This window comes from Carettochelys insculpta, chromosome 21 (genome assembly GCF_033958435.1).
Source record: "Carettochelys insculpta isolate YL-2023 chromosome 21, ASM3395843v1, whole genome shotgun sequence".
NCBI classification, from domain to species: Eukaryota; Metazoa; Chordata; order Testudines; family Carettochelyidae; genus Carettochelys; species Carettochelys insculpta.
The window spans coordinates 12,195,222-12,214,898 of NC_134157.1; the positions used below are offsets into that span (position 1 = coordinate 12,195,222).

At 49.6% G+C, this 19,677-nt stretch overlaps 1 protein-coding gene across 6 annotated transcripts in view; it reads right to left on the reverse strand.

Annotated features, from left to right (window-relative positions):
* Positions 1-19,677, reverse strand: part of SH3GLB2 (SH3 domain containing GRB2 like, endophilin B2) — a 40,495-nt gene that overhangs the window by 6,463 nt on the left and 14,355 nt on the right. For 2 of the 6 annotated variants that reach the window (XM_075015058.1, XM_075015059.1), the window contains exons 4-8: positions 16,281-16,414; positions 15,491-15,583; positions 9,466-9,528; positions 3,749-3,772; positions 216-305 (exon numbers count right to left, since the gene is read on the reverse strand). In XM_075015058.1, the coding sequence (XP_074871159.1) occupies positions 216-305; positions 3,749-3,772; positions 9,466-9,528; positions 15,491-15,583; positions 16,281-16,414 (404 nt within the window). The other 4 variants (XM_075015060.1, XM_075015061.1, XM_075015062.1 and 1 more) reach the window with 3 other exon arrangements.

Sequence of the window (19,677 nt, forward strand, 5' to 3'; positions counted from 1 at the left end):
AGACAGGATTTAGTTATTTCTATAGCACTGAATGCACATGGCCCATTATGCTACTACCATGAGCGCTCTAGGTTTGCACTAAGGCCTCAGTTTACCCCATAACCCCACAAGTTTGGGCATTTAGTTTCTTCTCCCTCTGCCATCATCGTCCCAGTGTTCTTCTAGGAGGGTACTACAGGTCATTAGCCTCAGACCACCGGCCCCTAGGAACTCACATGTGTGCTGCTGATCCCTTCCAGCAGGAGGCGCGTCACTTCCGCCTGCCGATCAAACTCCGTCTGGGCCAGCCGGAGCTCGTGTTCTGCCTGCAAGACAGAGGAAGCATGGTGCATTTTCCGAGCCTGCAGAGTAGAAAGCTGGGTCCAGCTGCCTTTGTCCTGGAACAAGCTGGACACCAGCTATAAATCCTTCCTGCCGCCAGCAGGAGAGCCCTAGGGACACCTTTACAGAAGTGGCTACTATCCTTTTGTGGAGTCAGACACTAGCTGCACTGACCCTGCATGCAGCAGTAACAGAGCACCACTGGACTCCCTGGGAGCTGGGTGTGCTCAGAACTCCGAGCCCCTGGCCTGCAGCAGTGGCGATCTGGGCTTCCAAGAGTCAGTGGCCTCTGGAAAGCTAGCTCCCATGGCACCATGGCTGCAGTAGAGTCCATAGTGCTTGTTATTGGCCCACCACTTCCTTGATCAGGCACTTCCCAGGAAAGCTGCAACCTGGAGGACACAGACACAAACCTATGATGGGAATAAGGACAGATGGTGTAACCCTCCCAGCCCCAGTGAAGTCAGCAGGTGAGCTAGCTTTATGGATCCCGAAGCATCCATAAGCCCAGTTCATTACTAGCTTGCCCCACAGCCTATTGTCTGATAGGAGGGTTCCACAGGAAACTGGACACTGTAGAAGAGCACCTGGGTGTTCAGCATTCCCATGGGAGTTGGCAGGGGAGGCTGCTGCCAAGAACGGGGTATTGCTCTGCTCTTTCCACGACCACCCAAGCCTAGAGAACCAGAGATGGAGGGGTTTTCACAGCGTTGCTAGGAGGGCATCATCTTACTTTCTCCCCAGCAGTTCCTGGGCAATTTTAGGAGGTTTCTCATTTGTAACTAAGAACTGAGTACTAGTCATCACTGAGTTGCTCTCAGTTCATGGTAGCCCAAGAGCAGGTGCAAGAACATCTCCTACAAGTCAACTCTGCAGCAGAGACCATGGGAAGAAACACCCCACGTGCCAGCACTACTACCCACGTGGGAAGAGATTTTGTAAAATTAGACAAGGCCTGCCAGGCAGAGTGATTAACGTACAAAACCAGAGCCATCATTGGCCTTGCAGGCAGCTCTCAATTCATGCAATACAAGAATGATGCCCAAACAGGTATTTCTGATATACCATTCAGTGCAATCACAGTAGTCTGAGGGTTTGTGTTGGGGCCAGGGTAGGGGAGCCCATACCCTGACCAGAGAAGAGTGAAGTATACTAGCAAAGAACCGGTGTATCCTCACATGGGAAGAGTCCTTTGTATCAACCTCAACAGGGTAATGTGGGCCATGGCCCATTCCCTCAGGATGTGTAGCCATGGGGAAATTGAGCAGAATAGCTCTTGGCTAACGCCAATGTGGAACAGATCCACTTTCACACCAAAGTGTCCATGTAGGGAGGAGCAAAATCACTATTCTGCAATACACCTTCCCCACAGTCAAGCCATTAGTAGTTTTGTTTGTTTGAATAGCAAGACTGACATTCAGTAGTATTTCCTAAGATGGGTCATCACCTCTGAAAGCAGTCCAGTGTTTAGATATCCAAGTCAAGCTTGGTTTTAAAGCAGAGATTGCTCTGGCCCATTGCCTTGGATCCAGTGCAGTGTTCCCTGTGAGCTGAGTGCTCAGAGAAGGTCACCCAGTTCATGAGTGCCTGCCACCTCCCACAGCTGGCAGCATGTGTGTCTATTAGTGGTGCTCATCAGCATGTAAATCCTGATGCAGTGTTACCCACATGGTGCTAAAGTACTCCACCCGACCGACCCTCTTTAGGAGGTGTATCTAATTTAAGCCAAGGGAAGTGAACTGTATCTTGCATCTCTGTGACAAGGAAATTAAATTGGGGCGGGGGGGAATTAGATTGCAGGGAGGATCGTCAATTTGTATAATGCATCTACAGTGAGACCTTTGGGAAACAGTTGGCTATAGAGCAAGCTGAGCTGAGAGTTCTGGCAGGCAACCCTGGCACCATCCCCTTTGGGCAGAGCTGAGAATTTCACTGGCAGGCACACTAAAGCATCATGCCACACAAGCCGCATGCTTTGCGCCCTCTGCAATCACTGCCAGCAACTGGGGGTTGAAGGGTATCTTCTCCCATCTAAGATCCAGGGAGGTCTTGGGGACTCCCTGAACTGGCTCCCAGCATCAGCAGGTTTCCCTGAGGAACACAGATCTAGAAGAGGGGGAGGGCTCAGGGAACAGCAGCTAGTTCATGTTTTGGTGTTAAGTATGAGGAGATTATGTGCGCACTGGAAGCGGACAGGGGCTTGGATTTAGGCCACACTTGATACCAAGGCTTAACACTTCCTCTTCCATAATTCTATTTGGGCCTTTCAGCCCTAACCAGCTCCGTCCACCTGCTTCTGCTGAACAGGACCCCAGCCTGCCAGGCTCCATGGAATTTGTGGATCCGGACAAATTCACTAGCGGTCAGGTTAAAGATGCAGCGCTCCATGAGAACACTCGATGCCAAGCAATGAAGTGTCACTACACCCACCTAGTACATCATACTGGCTCTGTGCATGCCCAAACCTCTGCTCAGCCCCCTACTGCTCTAAGGCCCTTTATGGAAGGTGTGGGGGGGGGGAGAGAGTCAGCAGCCAAGTATGGGGAGTCACAAACCTGCCTTTTTATAGTGTGAGTTTATCCTGAACACTGCAAAGGGGAAGCCGTTTTACTGTCTTGGCTTGAGAGGGGATGCAACATGCACACATCATCTACACAGAACCACCCAATTACTCTGAGCCACAGCATTTCCCCTCACTTCTGCATGACACAAAACCTCTCATAAGGACCATCTATGGTGTGTGGGAAGTGCCCGCCTCTTGGTTACTTCTGTCTAGATTCAAAGCTCCCAGTCAGACCCAATTCCTCCAGGACAAGTAGAAGAGTTGGCTCTTAGTGGTTGTGGTCTATTGAGGGGGGAGGTGATTGTGCTGCAGGAAAGGAGCTGAACTTACCATTTCAGTAGGGTCTCAATATTTACATACCTAAGGTTTGCAAATTAAATTATTCGTGAGCAGCTGCCTCCCCTGGGACTGGGAGCATCAGCAGCCGCCCATTCACAAAATTCAGCATTTGCGAGGGTTCTCAACATGGAACCCTCACGAATGCCGAGACCCTACTGCACAGTGCATTTAGCACAACAGCACAGGGAGCTGCTAAGATTGCTCAGTACTACAAGAAGGGAGCCCATTATTTTCAGATGTGAGGCCTTAGCAGGTAAGGCAAATGGGCAAGTCCCAGAGCTGTGGACAGACTGCTTCCTTTCCAGTCCTACAGCTTTAGCTAGCTAGTTACAGTTTGCTTGTTTGCCACCTCACCCCAGTGGGTGCCCACAGACAGAGCTCAGTTCTCTGCTTCCAGCCTGCGAAAAGTAGTGACAGGCTGGAACAAGCAACCCCTTTGCCTTGGGAGGAAGAGGTCTGCCATGTGCATCACCTGCCTCCCGCCACACTCACAGCCCCCACTACCATTTTCACCTGGGTACTTACCTTTTCCACCTCGTCGCTCCAGAGCTGGTGGGGCCACAGAGCAACAGGAAAGGTCAGTGTTGGAGACTTCATGAAGCGATTGGCAGTAACAGCGATTGGCAGGGATACTCCACAGATGCAGCAGGCTAATTCCAGGAACAAGCCAGCCCTTCACCCAGCAGCAGCAGGCAGCCCTCTGCCCCCATGGGGCACCTTCCCCAAGGAGCTCATTTTGCACTCGTCCCTATCTCTCCACCCCGCACCCATATCCTCAAACTCTGGAGAGGATGGGAAACAGTTCAGACTTTCTGAACTCACCCCACCTTATTCTGGATTCATTTCCTGTGCAGATGCTTTTACTCCTGAGGTTCTTGCACACGGCATTAAACCAGAAGAGCTGTAAGAGCTATTCCAGAGTGATTCCCTCTGTAGCCGATCCCTCAGTGTGACCTCCTCAGAGAGGGCCCCTCTTAGTTTTCTGTACAGCATGTGGTGTGCTGGGGAACCACTCCCTGACTAGAGAATCTACCATGCTATTAAATAGGCCCTGTCTAGAAAAGAATGTAAGAGCTGGGATGGGCAGATGGAGGGATGGCTGGAGCGATTGGAGCTTTCTAAACAGCCAGGTCAGTAGCTCAGCAATGCAGCTATCTGCACTCCTCAAGCTAGGGTGAGGCAGGAGTTGAAGGACAGCCTCTGAGTGCTGATGCAGGGGGAAGGGCACAAAACTGAGCAAGACCTGGGGTGTGACAGGGCTAGAGCAGACAGTTCATCATGGACCAGGTGCAGCCACATGAGCAGCTGTGATGGTTTAAAGAGCCTCTCACCCACTGACCTATAGCTCAGGGTAACACGAAAAGGCACATGGAATCCAGGCTGGTGCGAGTCACCATCTAGTTCAAAGCAGGCCATGGAGTAAAGGCAGGATAGGGGTGTTTGTAGTCCTCCATAAGAGGAAAGCAGCATTGACCCCAGCTCCCTGTCAGCTGCTGCCCCACCAGGCCTGCTGGACCTTGCAGGCAGGTAGGGACAAATGGCCCTCTCCAGCAAGCTTTGCCTGTGCCAGAAGCAGAGCTTCCCTGCACCTAACACCAGTAATCTCCCATCCTCACAGCAGCAGGGCTGCAGCATCAGCTGCTCTCTGGGATCTGGCTGGAGGGTATGAAACATAACAATCAACACAACAAAACACACCACACAGCAACAGGAGGGGGAAGAGAACAGGCAGGAAAACATATTGATCCACCCTGAGGGTCGTTGGCCTTCTCCATCCCACACTTGGGAGTTCCCCTGAAGCACAGCCACACACATAATTACTATTGACTCTCAGGGACAGGTGATGTGAAGGGAGCAGGGACCAGAGGAACTGCAGCAAGCTGGGGGAAAGGTTGAGTGGCCAAGAAGCCACAGGGCTGATCTCCAGCCAGATAAAGCCCGAGACTGAAGCAGGCCCTAGCTCTGGGGACTCCCTACCCAGGAAGGCAGGACTGGCTGGGGCATGGAAGACCAGAGACCCATAAATGGGACCCCAGGAGGGGACTGTTACCACTTTGGACTGAGTTAGGAGACTCCACAGTGGGGACGAAGTGGTGGCAGGACACTGCAGAGTGACCTCTGGCCAGCAGGCTGCAGCTGGCCATTACAACGGAGCACATTCCTCCAGGCACTTGCTTAAGCTTGACCACCCATAGGACTACCCTGAGATAGAGAAACTAGTAAGTTATTTTTGTAGCTACGCTGCTGTCACCGCTTAGACCTTCCTGGCCAGAAAGTCCCAAACCCTTCTGATGCAAAAGGCTTGTTGACAATATTCATCAATAGGGGGCCTCTGACAAAGGGAACAGGTCTGAATCTCTCTGGCAGAAGGCAGTGGTACACCCATCAGAGCCATCTCACCCCAATGCCCCACTTGCCAGGCCAGAGCTGTTTGTGGACAGAGGCTTTAATGCCCCATTACAGCACTTCAGTCTGAGCACACAGGTCAGGCCAGTGCTTTAAGCCCTGCGTGTCTATGTGCGTCATTAGCGCACAAGTCACCAGCATTCAGCTTTAATCCAGCTTTGCCTGCCTAAACCAGCCCGCAAGAGCTTGTCCTGCTGTCTGGAGCTAAACCTGAGGCACTGCTACTCATCTAGTATTATCTTTGTAACCTTTGACCACCCTGCTACTAGAGCTGGGCCCAGGGACCTTAACCCATACCTGGGGACCAACCATACCTGCTTCCAGCGCACGCTCTCATCCCAGCCCTCGCAGACAGGAGGAGGTAGAGCAGGACTCCATGCATGGACCTCACGCAGGCATTTAAATGCACAACAGCAAAGAGCAGCAAACGCTCTTTAACAGGCTTTTAAAGAAAGGCTGTGGATGGAAATCCCACTCTAGCACACATCCATCAGTACAGAGCCTCTGACATCCATTTAGCCTTGTGGAGCGCACATGCATCTTACGCTTCCACAAGCACCAATCTTCCCTCCCATTAGATAGTGTGAGCTCCCTCCCTCTACAAGTGGAACTCTAAGCAGGTATTCGTGGGTTTCCATTCTCCTTCTCCAAGACCCGTCCAGCTGGAAACAGTGACGTGCTCAGCACAGGCAGTGACAGACTTCTTAAGAGCAGCACGAGTCAGAGAAGAGGTCAGACCTTCCCCTCCCTTGGATGCTACCCATGTAGCACTGCCCTTTAGCAAGTGATCTCGCTGCTGTTTGCTCATGGTTTGCGGGAGCCCAGCTGGCTGCACTTGTGAAGCTACCCCATTAGGACCCTGGACTTCCTCACAGCATGTAAGAGTTACAGGCTAGTGTGTGGCTGGCCAGCCAGGTGGCTGTAGGCTGTCATCCATTTCAAAGCATCTCAGCAAGGCACCAGATTTCCCCAGCACCATCAAGGGCAGTAAGTGGCACAGGGCCAATGAAGAAGCCAGGAGGAGCAGCATGCAGTGCCTCCTTATCCCTCCCATGCCACCAGGACAGCTCGGCTGTTTTGGCAGAAACAGCCAATGGGTGTTCAGAAATCCAGATAGAGCCTGAGGGACCCTCCTTGGGGTTGTGCAACAGGTTTTCCTTAGCACCCGTCCCGGAAGTGTAGAGCATGGTGAGAGCAGCATCCTCCAAGAAAGGACACCAGACCCACCTGAGAGTGCAGGTAACTTAGCTTGACAGTGGAGCAAGGCAGAGGAAAAAGTGGGCAGGTTGAGAAGGTTGTTGCTCCTCCACTTCAGCTCAGAATACACAGCTGAGACACAAGGGCTGGGTGGGTTCACACAAATTTTCCCTAGACACATCCCTTTGTGTCTGGGATGAGATCGTCCAGGACTGTCATACACCTCTCGTCTCCCACAGAGCACAGACTTTGGACAGCTGAGTCCACTTCTGGCCAAGTTGCAAGTGGCCTGCCCAGCTGTTCCAGTTCATAATCATGAGATGCTGGGAACCTGCTGACCCATTTGCTCATGCACAAAAAACCAAGCTTGGGACCTTGGGGAGACAATAATCCCACCCACCAAAGAGGAGCAGGGACAAACAACAAAAGCAAGATTAGCAGTTACAACTGCAGCTGTTAGAGGGTTAACAGGTCAAAGAGGTGATGTGCATGGACATTTGACCTAGAAGAGAAGCAGAGTGACAGCATGAAGGGTTCCTTCCCCACTGGGAAAACAAGGCCCTTTGGAATGGATGCTGGGATTCCAAGCTGGCTGGAGAAACCTCCACAATTACTAAAGTGGCTGTGTCTGCACTGAGCAGGGAAACTATTAGCATCTCTCCAACTAGCCATGGGAGACAGCCTTCCTAGAGGCATTACCAGTATCCCTGCTCAGTGGCAGCTGGGGTCCATTGGCACTTCCTCTCCTTTCACCTTCTTGGTTCTGCCACTGGAGGCAGCTAGCTGCAGTAGGAAAAATCCCACAAGCCCTTGTGAACACATGCAGATCAAGCAGCCAGAGCCCTATTACCCCCCCCAGTACCTTGTAAAATATGCATAGTTGTCCATAACCACTCCTCATCCAGTGAGTGCATGGGTTGGCAAGGCCCATGTGCAACTCCTTTACTAAAGGGCATATCTCATAGGAGGAGAAGCTTGACTTGACATTAGCTTGGCTGTCAACTGTCCTCTCACAGTGACTTCTTCCTCAATTCTGAAGACATCCTAAAAGTCCAACTGACTACAAAGGGATTCAGCTGCTCCTTGCAGAGCTCTCTGCAGGGCTTGACCCATTGTGGATAATTCAAGGGAGTAACACCAGAGTAGTTACAGCTCGGTTTTGAGGTCAGGAAGAATTCTGTGGGCCAACCCCAAAATTGAGCATCTGGTATTGCAAGCCCATTATGCAGATCTTCTAGACTGTGGCTGCAAGCCATGAAAATCAATAGACACTAGCCAGCCTGTGACTGTGTGTCTTGGCTTCTCATGCAATATTGTGCTCTGATCAGAGACACCCACATGCTTGTAAGGAGGAAGTCTGGTTCCTCTCCCATCCCTCCAACTCTGCCCCCAGTGCTCAAACAAATTACCATACCCCCAGTGGCATTAAAAGTCTCACCCCTTTTACCAAGAGAGCCAAAGCTGTGAAGGGATGGGAAGTGCCACTCTAGAGAAGAAAGGCAAGATCTGGTGCAAAAGCTTGCTCAGTTTCCCTCCTAACAGGTTTCTCACATGACACTTAATTGGCCTATTGGAAACAATGTTGCCCCAGCATCCAGATCAAAAAGGGCCAAGACAGATTCCCTGTAGAACCAACACTGATGTTCCAGACCAGGCTTTCTGCAGTTTGGGCACTGCATATTAAAGTACACTGCATTCATTGCAGCTCGTGCACCCAGCGATTGCTTGGGTATTGGGCTTCCCACTTAGTGCCTACAAAAGTGATCTTCAAGCCACCCACTCTCTGGGCACTGAGCCCAACGGTTGCATCGGTGTTGTTTCGCCAGCAGCTCAGAAAGCAAGACAGGCACCAGGTTTTCAACATTTTAACAGAAGATCTGATATCGTGCAATGGGGAGCCTCAAGCAAAGCGCTGGACACTGAGGGCTCAGCCACACTTGATGCAACATGCTCGAGAGGCAGGGGGCAGCTTATCCACCCTCAGCCCAACTCAATGTTATCTAGCCCCAAGGATCTCCCATCAGCCTGTGACTCCTGCAGTGGGGGAACCAAATCAAGGGGAGAGAGTTTTGAAGCCCTCTTTCCACCAGCTGTAACAAAGACCTCGTATGGTTGGCCTGCCATTGCTCAGGCCAGAGGGAGCAAATAAGCACTAGAAGTAAGATTGTGTGTTGGCCCCTTGCTTGATCAATTTCATGAGACATCTCCTGAACTTTAGTACCCTGGAGGCAGTCTTGTTCTGCTCAGGGAACCACATGCACAGTAATCCCCCAGAGCATTAACCCTGCATTAGCCCCCCACCACGGACTAAGTTCCCCTCTCTTCCAAGGTCCCGCAGGGGCAACCAGAACAATGGCAGAAGTTTCCTGGTTTGGAAAAAGAACAGAAAGGGTCAGTAACTACTCAGCTGTCAGTTGCTGACACTACCCACAGCTTTATGCCTTAAACCTTGCCAGTTATCTGCAACACAGCTCTGTGCCCACCACTAAGGGCAACAGTCTGGTACGAAGGAAGGAATCCTGGGCAGCCCATTTCACATTAAAATGTTGAAAACAGCAGAAGGCCAGGCCCAAGCTGAAGTCAGGTTTGGAGAGACAGAGGTAAGAATGCAGGTGTCTAGAAGATGAGGGTGATCTTACCGCTGACGCGCTGGCGGAGAGAATGTAATTACGAGGTCTAGTCTCCTGAAAGTCAGGCACAGCCTGTGGAGGGGGAATAGAGTTTCAGGTACAAGTCACGCCGCTGAGTCAATGGAAATCAGCACTCCGAATGAATAGGGAGAAAAGGGCTGGTAGGGCCCATGAGGTTTGCTGCTGTTCTAGGAGCTAGACACATTTCAGATCTGCAAGAGATCACCTAACAGCTGTGTGTACCTCATGAACTAGGCCATGAGAATGTCCAGCTAAGTCGAGGGCCTTGCCTCCAGCAAGCTCATCTATCTGGGTAAGATGTTCCAGATCCATTTACACCAACAATGCAAACCAGAGTCTCAGGGATATGTTCTGAAGCAGTCTGAGCCTAGCCCTAAACACAAAGGCCATTTGTTCCTGGTCAAGCTGACTAATGTGGAAGGATTTGAAATGGTCTTAAGCTGGACACAGAGGAAAGACTGAAAATATTTCCAAGCCCAGCATAGACTGGGCCTTAGTATCTCTTGTATGGACTCTCAGGTTGCTTCTCATCTGCAACCTCTGATTTCTCTCAGCTTACAAGGATGAACATAAAGCTGTTCCACCACAGGCTGGGGCAGAAGGGAATTTACAGCTGGGCAGAGTCTGCTCTAGCAGCCAGCATTCTGTTCATGAGAAGTGCATTTTCTCTACCCAAGCTGTTAACTGTGCACCAGGTGGAGATATGGCCTCATCTACCAGCTCCATTCCTTCCAGGGCCTGCAAAATCTCTCCATTGGTCTCAACACAGCTTGGCACTTTCAGACCCAAGCTTTTCGCAGAAAGAAAGGAGACAAAAGCCACATCTGCTGTCACCACTGCATCAAACCTCTTCAGAGTCACCCCTCCATCAGGCACAGGAGCACATCTAGCTCTTTGCCTTGCCAGCCCAGCACTCATCAGCTGCACTTGCAGACTATGCATACTTTGTGGAAGTGGAGGAAGTTGCGTGGGGCAAGAACCACCACCCAGTCATCTTAGCTGTAGCTGAAACCCTGCTACTGAGGCAGCTAGAACAGGCATGTTAAAGCTGCCAGTTCTCCCCTTATGGGAATGTGGCACATAGCCAAGGGAAGACTGTTTCACAACAGGGTGAAGTGAAATCCATCCCCTGCCCTTGTCCTCGTTTCCCAATCACATGGCAGCTTGAGCATAGATCGGGGCAAAGGGCAGATTGTAAACAAGACTATGCTACGGCCTTCAGTTTAACAAGGGCAGTTTTGCTCTAATGGACAGGGTTTGAGATCAGTCACTCTAATGCATGCCCTCCAATCTCTTTCGAACAAGCATAAGAAATCAGAACATGGCCCAGCAAGGTGGTTGATAGTCACATGATCCAGCATTTCTAACCTCAACCAGATCTCCATGATCCTCTCCTTGGATCACACCTCACCCAGGCAAATCCTTTTACAGCATACCTGGCTCTACTTAAACTGGCTTCAATTAGCCACACCACTGAGTAGGTGCACAGCTCAGGCAAGGGCCCGATTCCATATGCAAACAGGTGTAGCCAGCCTCTCATTGAGAGTTTACCTCATGGACTTTAGGACAGTGAAGAGTATAACAAATGCTGAAGAACAAACCAAAACATCCAGGACAAGAAATGCATTAGCCGATGGAGGTGCTCCTGGGTGGGGCACAGCTGACCAAGCCCACACTCCACTGGCCAGATGTGGAAGGGAAGAGGAGCTCTCCAAAAGACCAAAATTCTTATGCCTCAGTTTCCTGGGTAAAGCAGGTAAGGTGAAAAGGTCCCTTCCCTTGCATGGCCCTCACTAGGTCTCCAGGATGGCTTCCTTGGACTCCCAGAATTGGTCTTTCCTGTAGGCACATGGTATGGAGAGGCAAGCAGCTATCACGCTCCTGCACACTGGCAGGTTTTGTTTGCAAGCAGCGGTCAAAGGGAACACAAAGAGAAGGAACACCCCCCCCCCGCCCCCTCCATGTCATAGCAGGAGGAAGAGGACAGAGCCCTGGAGCTTAAGGAGGAACAATACAGCACTGCAGAAATCCAGCCACTGCCAATCATTGTCTAACTTTCACATCCTTCTTTCCCCAGGGAGGGAGACTTGTTCTGCAGCCCCATCCCTCTCCTCCTGTTGAACCAGAGGCAGTCAGTCTTGTGTGTATGTGGGACCCAGCCTCCTTTGAGCACTGCTTGCAAGAGGCTTTAATGGAAACTGATTGCATACTCCTACGGAGGGACTGCAAGCACCGAGGCGGTTTTTATGGTCTTCTGGGCAATCACAAGCCCAGACTGCATTGGAAACGTGCTCCTGAGTTGCTGCTGGATGCAGTTGAGTGTTTTTCAAATGAGAGAGGGACAATGAGAGGCATTAAGGAAAGAAGTCACAGAACTATTAACACAGTTAATACTCACATCTCCCTCACACTGAGCAACATTACAGAAAAAAACAAAAAAAAAGGTTAGTGAACAAAAACACCAAAGTCAAAGACAAAGCAAGAGCCCCATGGAGGTTAGAGGTGACACGCCAACCCCCAAGACTGCATGGCAACTCTCATCTGGAGAGACCAGCCTCAGAGGTTCAGCACCACAAGAACAGACATGGGAAACAAGGAGTGGAAATGCACAGGATCCGCACTATGCTGTGGGGGACATGACCACAAAGTTGGGATCATGAGGAGTTACTCATACAAAGGTGTGCCACTAAATCAGGAGGTTGTTCCCTACCATGGGCTTAGGTCAGGTTTCAAACATAGGTAAGCCAACAGGACTGCAGTTTTTTTTTGTTTTTTTTTTTTTTTGCTAGTTAATGTATTTTTAAAACCTGACTAGAATCCAGCACAAACATCTCACCTGTTGGCACTTTGTCCCCCTGCTACACAGGCCTTGCACACAACTGTGATGACAATGAGAAAGCACAGAACACTCCCCAGCTCTGCTGAGTCCAGGTAAACAGTATCCAAGGTGGCCACCTGGATCAGGATTGCTCATCTATTCTGGTGACTAGTGACATATCCAGGAAGCAGGTTTCTGCAGACACCCCTGCACTTTAGGGTTGAGGGTCCTTGGGAATCAACCTTAATACCCCACAGCAACTTTTACAGTCTCCCATAGCATGGTTTACGGTTGCTGTAGCACTCAAGTCAGATGTCTGAGCAGAGGTATCCCTCCCAGAGCTCAAATTAGTGTTGCACATCAGCAGAGCCCTGGACAAAGCCACAGCCTTTCAGGCACTGGGCTACTGGATCACTGTCCAGAGCTTGCTGTCTCTGCAACTGAAAAGGGAAAGGAAGAGAAATAACACTGCTTCAAGAGAACAAAGCAGAAGTGTTTAGCATTTGCTGACTGCAGTAATCAAGTACTATTCCCAGAGTAGCAAGGGGCACCCTGAGCAGGATGGGTGTCAGCAGGAAGGGAAGGGGCAGACTTTTCACTATACTGATCTGGATGTGGACCCAGACCAGTATTCACCATTTACTGCCTTGAAACCAAGATCACACCAACCTCACTTCCTGGTCATCTACACATGGGGAAACTGGTGTCCCTGAAAGATGACTATCTGGGGGAGAACTAGTCACCCTAAACTGAAGTAGGGATATGGAGGGCAAGTTTTCACATGACCTCAGCTATTCCTGCTGGGGGTCTTGCAGGCTCAGTGATTAGACAATCTGCACAGCAAGAGAGCTGGCTTCTCTTGGGTACTGATATCCTTGAGTCCTGATGCAGTGTTAACAGTCTTATGGAGGGGGACACAGAACAAGTGTCTGTGTGTGTTAGAACTGGGATAGACCTGTTGACTAAAGGTCTTTGATGTTAGCACAGCTTCCCACGCTCTTCAGAGAATTCCACACAACAGGAACCAATGCTGGACAGAGGGAAGGAAGAGTCCCGGAAACGTAAGTCATCTGGGACACGCAGAGAAGTCAAATGCAACTTAGCTGCAATGACAGTGGGTAGGATAGGTCAGGCCAAGATGCCTGCCCTGATATTTCATAGCAGGAAAGAGCCTGAGTGGGTGACAAGGATTCCAGCTTGTTCTGACTGACTGTTCATTCACATTTACTTTGTCTTTACTGTACATCTACAGAGCAGGATATTCTGAGGAGCCACCTACATAGCTGGATCTGCACTAGCTTTGCCTTTTTATTTATAAGAACAGCCATTACTGGGTCAGACCAAAGGTCCATCTAGCCCAGTATCCCATCTGCTGGCAGTGGCCAGTGCCAGATGCCCCACAGGGGGTGACCAAAGACAATGATCAAGCAAATTGTTTCCTGCCATCCATCTCCAGCCTTTGACAGAGGCCAGGGTCACCATTCCTACCCCCTGGCTAATAGCCTTTCATGGACCTAACCTCCATGAATTTATCCAGCTCTTCTATGAACACTGTTCTAGTGTTAGCCTTCAGACCCTCCTCTGGCAAGGAGTTCCACAGGTTGACTGTGTGCTGTGTGAAAAAACTTTAGTTTTAAGCCTACTACCTAATAACATCATTTGGTGTCCTCTAGTTCTGATATTACTTGTTCCCATAACTTTTCTTTACTCACCCTCTCCACACCACTCATGATTTTATCATATTCCCCCCTCAGTCTCCTCTCTTCTAAACTGAAGAGTCCCAGCCTCTTTAGCCTGTCCTCATACAGGACCCATTCCAAACTCCCAAACATTTTAGTTGCCCTTTTCTGAACCTTTCTTAACACCAAAATCTCTGAATACTGTACGCAGTACTCAAGATGTAGGCATATCAGTTTTATAGAGGGGCAGTAAGATATTTTGTTTTTGTTTCTATCCTTTTTTAATAATTCCTAACATCCCATTTGGTTTTTTTGATTGTCACTGCACACTGTGTGGATGTTTTCAGAGAACTATCCATAATAGCCTCAAGACCTCTTTCCTGATTAGTTGTAGCTAAATGAGCCCCCATATTTTATGTATACTTGAGGCTTTTTTTCCCCCAATGTGCATTACTTTACACTTATCCACATTAAACAACAAAAACCTACTGCTTGGGCTCCTTTAGCAAAGGGAGCATTGGTGTTGCCAGTACACTGGCATTTTTGTCCTCCTGTGACCTGTGTGCAGGCATAGACATCTGTTCAAGAGAACAATTGTTGGAGATTGTCTCCATTTGCTTCTATGGCCTTTTCTCCTCAGTTCTAGAGTCACAACAAGGCTCCCCGCTCTCTTGGGACTGGGTCTGGCCAAGGCCCACCCATTCTATTTCAGGCTGTAAAAAGATTCTTGAACTCAGAATATTTACCAGCTAATTCCCAAGCCAAGATGGAGCAGCCAGCTTGCACTTCTTGCTGCTACACAGGCAGTGCCAAGAGACAGAGTCAGCCATCTCATCAGCCACCTAAGTAGACATGACTGGAGAAGCCAAGGGAGCAGCCCCCAGGGGGCTCAAGTAAAGTTGCTCTTCTGACCTTAGCTGTGTGCTTTGCATGCTCCTTAATAGAGGAGACCAGGGCAGGCTAGAATCTGCAGTGGAACACAGCTCTTTGTTTAGAGCCCTCATTTGAGATTCCCACCTCCTGCAGGCTCCTAGTAAAATTTACAGTTAATGCCCATCACCCCAGTCCTCAGTTGATTGGCTAGAAAAGAAGCCCCATGTTGAACCTGGAGTCCCTGTTTTCTGACTGGAGTGTTACAAGACTTCTGACAGGCCCCTCTCACTGACTACCAGCACACACCTCAGAGATCAGACTTCCCTACAATCCCTCAGAACGGCTGGGAACCTGTGTCACCCAATCAAGGCAGGGTCTCAAGGACCAGGTTAGACTTGTACACTTCCAGAAACTCCCCAGCCCCACAAACAGGCATGTGTCTCCTGCAGACAACAGATGCTTAGCAGCCAGTGATGCACAGCATGAAGAGTTGCTCCCTTGCCCCACTTGGAGAAGTCACCCACACCCCTCTCAGAAGCAGTACTCACAGCAACACAGGCAATACAGACTATGGGGCAGAGAGCACTCCCTCTCACATGCAGTCCAAGCCCTGGTGTGCAGAAGGGAATTATGGGAAAGTTACCGATGCTTTCGCCTCAGCAGCCTTGGCTTTCTTCAGCCTGGCCTTGCAAGCATCCAGATCCAGACGGCGGTTCTGCAGGATCCTCCTCTCTTTCTAGAGAAGAGGGGGACAAATAAGGAACAAGGTGCTTAGAAATGGTCTAGCTCTCACAAAGGCAGGGGAGAAGCCCCCAAGGACCCAAGCAGTATTGTTTGGCAGCAACGGGTTGCAGGGGACTAACTTGTCAGCTATCAGAGAGGTAGCCGTGTTAGTCTGTAGCTTCGAGAACAACAAGAAGTCTTGTGGCACCTTATAGACTAAGATATTTTGGAGCATGAGCTTTCGTGGGCAAAGACCCGCTTCATCAGATGCGTATGAGGATGACACCGCCCCACTCGTGTGTCTGATGAAGCAGGTCTTTGCCCACAAAAGCTCATGCTCCAAGATATCTGTTAGTTTGCAAGGTGCCACAAGACTTCTTGTTCTCACTATTGTCAGAAGCTCTGGATAAAGGACCAGCTTTCTAGATGGTAAGAAGGAAAAACCTCACCCATGTGAGGGAGACAAGTTGCCCCATTCTTCCCCACACACAAAGGAGGCCAGTAGGAGAACAGGGATTAGAATTTTGAGCTTGTAGCTTTTATTTCCCTGCCCTGACAGGCACAAAGGAGGAGTCCTCTCCCCAGTCTCTTGAAAGGGAAGATGGAAGAAAGCAGAGAGTCCCTGGTGGGTGGATAATGGTCTCTCCCACCCTACCCCCCCCCACTTACAATGACTTCACAAGTCAGCTGCCCACTCCTGTCATACTCACAGTAATAGTTCGCCAGTCTCCTTCCAAGAAGTTGCGCAGAGGATTCAGGAAGTTGACAGAGGCAGAGTGCATGAAGTCACGTTCAGCTCCCCCCAGGCGCTTTTGGGTCTCTCCCACTCTGAGTAGAGTCTTCCCTGCAAGTTGCCAGAAGCCAGACGGGAGAGGCATTAGCTCCAGCAGACACTGGGTTAACACTATGCCTGAGCTTTAACTCAGCTACTTAGTACACTGAGGTTAGGCTGTGCTCTTACAGTGCATTGTTTGGCTGTGGTACATTGTGGATCATCTGTATTAGCAGGCACCTAGACCAGGTGGTTATGGCTCACTGCTTGCTGGCAGCCAAGCCAATCCTAGCCCAAACGTGATGGGAAGACATTCAGCCAGTACTAATACAGTCCACCCTTTGTTTGAAGCCTCTGCAGCTTCAGTGTTATCTGCCTGTTGATGCACTTACTCCGCTGCAGTCTTCAGTAACAGGCCTGCCCACAACAATGTGGTACAGCTCGTAATTTCTACTAAGGGAGTTATGGCACAGATTATTATAGCCCTGGAGCAGAATTTCATGGATGTGCAAAAACAGAACATTAAATTAAGAGGCACCAGAGCAGATAAAACAAGCTGATTGGGGGAGTTCCGATAAGGGCAAAGCTGGCTGGTGAAGGATGCAATTACAGTAGTTCTGTCTGCAACAGGACCTGCTGTTGAGCAAGCTATTGATTTGCAGGGCAGTCAAACCCAGAGCTTGCTGCAGGGGCTGTGACAGAGCTGAAAGTTAAGGGGGAAGTCAGCATTTGATTTCAGAGCCTGCTGCCTAAGCAGCAGTTGGGTCCCTCCAGCAGGCTCAGATTTCTCAGGCGGCCTTTAGAGGCAGAAAGACAGTGTCTATGTCTACACTTGAGAAAAGACTTTGAAATGGCCATGCTAGTGATTGTATTGAAGAATACTAATGAGGCACTGAAATGACTATTCAGCACCTCATTAGCATGCCGCTGGCCACAGCACTTCAAAAGTGTCATGTGTTGCTTGTGTGCAGTTTGCAGGGTCCTTTAGAAAAGGACCCCCTATGTAGACAAACATCCAAATCCCCTTATTCCATGGCCATTTCAATGTTTTTTGTAAGTGCAGACATGGCCAGTATTGTGTTTTGACATTAATCTGTTGAGAATTCTGGCTAGGCTACAGGGTGCCAATGCCAAATGTCTGGCCTTAGGGTCAGCACTCCTCCCTTCCCTCCCCCCACCCATCCCCCTGCCCAAATGCTCTTCAAAAACTGTACATGGTTCCCTTCTAGATTTGAGCCCAGTGTCTGCCATTTCAAGCTCTCATAGTTGTGAAGAATTTTTCCAAAGGGATTATGGACACTATATAAAACCTCTGCTCCTGGAGTCATGAGCCCATGAGAGGTGGCTACACTCCTTGTGCCAACTTCACAGGGACCACCCCAAAGACAGAAGCCAGGTATTGATAGCTGCAGCCATGTTGTCATACCCTTAGACATTTCATCTTTCAGCTACTCACTGCCTAAGCACAGTCATGCTGTCCATAGCTACTGCCCTGTATTTATCACATCCTGCCAGGACACTCCTTGCTTGAGTGTAGCTATCCTGGTAAGGCTCTGCACTCCCTCTCCATCACGCCCTTCCGATGAGGAAAAACCTAAATGGTTAGGAACCAGTGAGTTTTCCCGCATATTAGTCTCTTCTCTGGAAGTGTGAGGTAGAGCTAGTATGCATGCTCTAAACAGACCAGCCCTTACCATGAAAGGATAAACTATTAGCTGCATAAGGTCACCCTCAGTGGCCTGTTTGCCTTCTTTTAACTAAAAATATTGTGGGGGGGCAGAAGGAACATCTAAGTTGGTGGTGGGCAACCTGCAGCCCATTGTGGTTCTGTGTGTGACTCATAAGACACCATTTACTATTGCCCATGTCCAAGGTTGCCAGATTCCACTGGTTCATCCATAGTTTTTTTTCCAACTGGCATTACTAAAGTGAAAGGGTGCATGAAGTGAGGTACGTGCTGATTGCACACAACACTGAATCAGAGCCATCCATTCCCTCTGCATCCAATACAAGTAGCTACGGTTCAGTTGGTGCACCCTGCAAATTCAAGGCACATGTGCAGTTAGCAAAACTACCCTATTGCAAGAGACTATCTTGATTACAACAAACTGGCAGCCCACTGAGATGGAGGGCCCCTTCTGTAGCCCACTTGCTCACCTCGGTTGCCCATTACTGGTCTAAACCCAGCTCTAAGGAGAAGACGTATGTTATGCAGCACACAGATTAGAAAGCATAGGGGTGGGGTGAAGGTTGGAGGGAGGGAGTGTGCGTGCGTATAATACAATTGAAGCCATCAGGATAGATTGCATCTTTAATGTCATCCCTAAAGAGGTCCTCAGACACAACCTGTAACCTGCTGCTGCTCCATGGAGCCACAGCTTATTTCCACCATGAGCAGAGCAAATTTAGACTTTGCTCCCAGCATTTAACCTTATGGAGGGGAGCTTGTGTCAATTTGTTTGTCCCAGCTGTTAATTGGCTCCCAAGCCCCTGAGCAACAAGAAAGCAACAATGACTAGATGGAGGAGGTGACGAGAAAAGCAGAGGCTGAAGGAAAGTGCTGAAAGCTCAGTGGAGCCAAGGAGAACAGAGACATGGCTTGAACCAGGTACTGTACTGAGGAGAGGACCAGATATCTGATATCGGCCCATTTGTGCCAAACTGGAGACCAAGTTAGTATACTAAGGATAGGGGAAGCAACTCACCCTTTAGGCCATAGTACCAATATTAGGGAAGGGAATGGAGCAAACTGACTAATTTCCATATCACCCCCCACCGGATACCTTTGGCCCTGGGTAATAACCATAGCCATGCTGTTGGAACTGGTCTTAATTACAAGGCATTCACTCGAACACTAATTTCTAGACACTTTGGCTTTTTCTGAGGCTTATGCCACTCATTTGTTATGGCCTATGAAGGCATTCGGCCATTAGCAGCTGATCTTGCCCACCAACACTGCTGTGGCAACTAGGGTGTAGCAACTTGAACTCATCTGTGTTTAGCCAGAGGCCAGCAATTGACGTAAAGCTTCCCAAAAGCCTCTGTGGATAAGAGCTTCTCCCTACACAGGGATAAAAGCAACTTCACACAACTGTATCACTGCCTAATGCCCTCCCATAAACCCAGTTTATCCAGCGTGCACCACATCTTCCATTATGGTAGCATTCAAAATTCTTCCTTTTGAGGGTTTACTACAGAGACCCTATCAACATGTCACATTCCACTTGAGTTCCTGCTTATCTGAGCGTATTAAATGATGCACAGCAAACACTAGGTGTTCCCCAGAAGCCAGTCAGTGGAGACCAGACAGTATCAGGTGTCAGATAAAAGTCTTT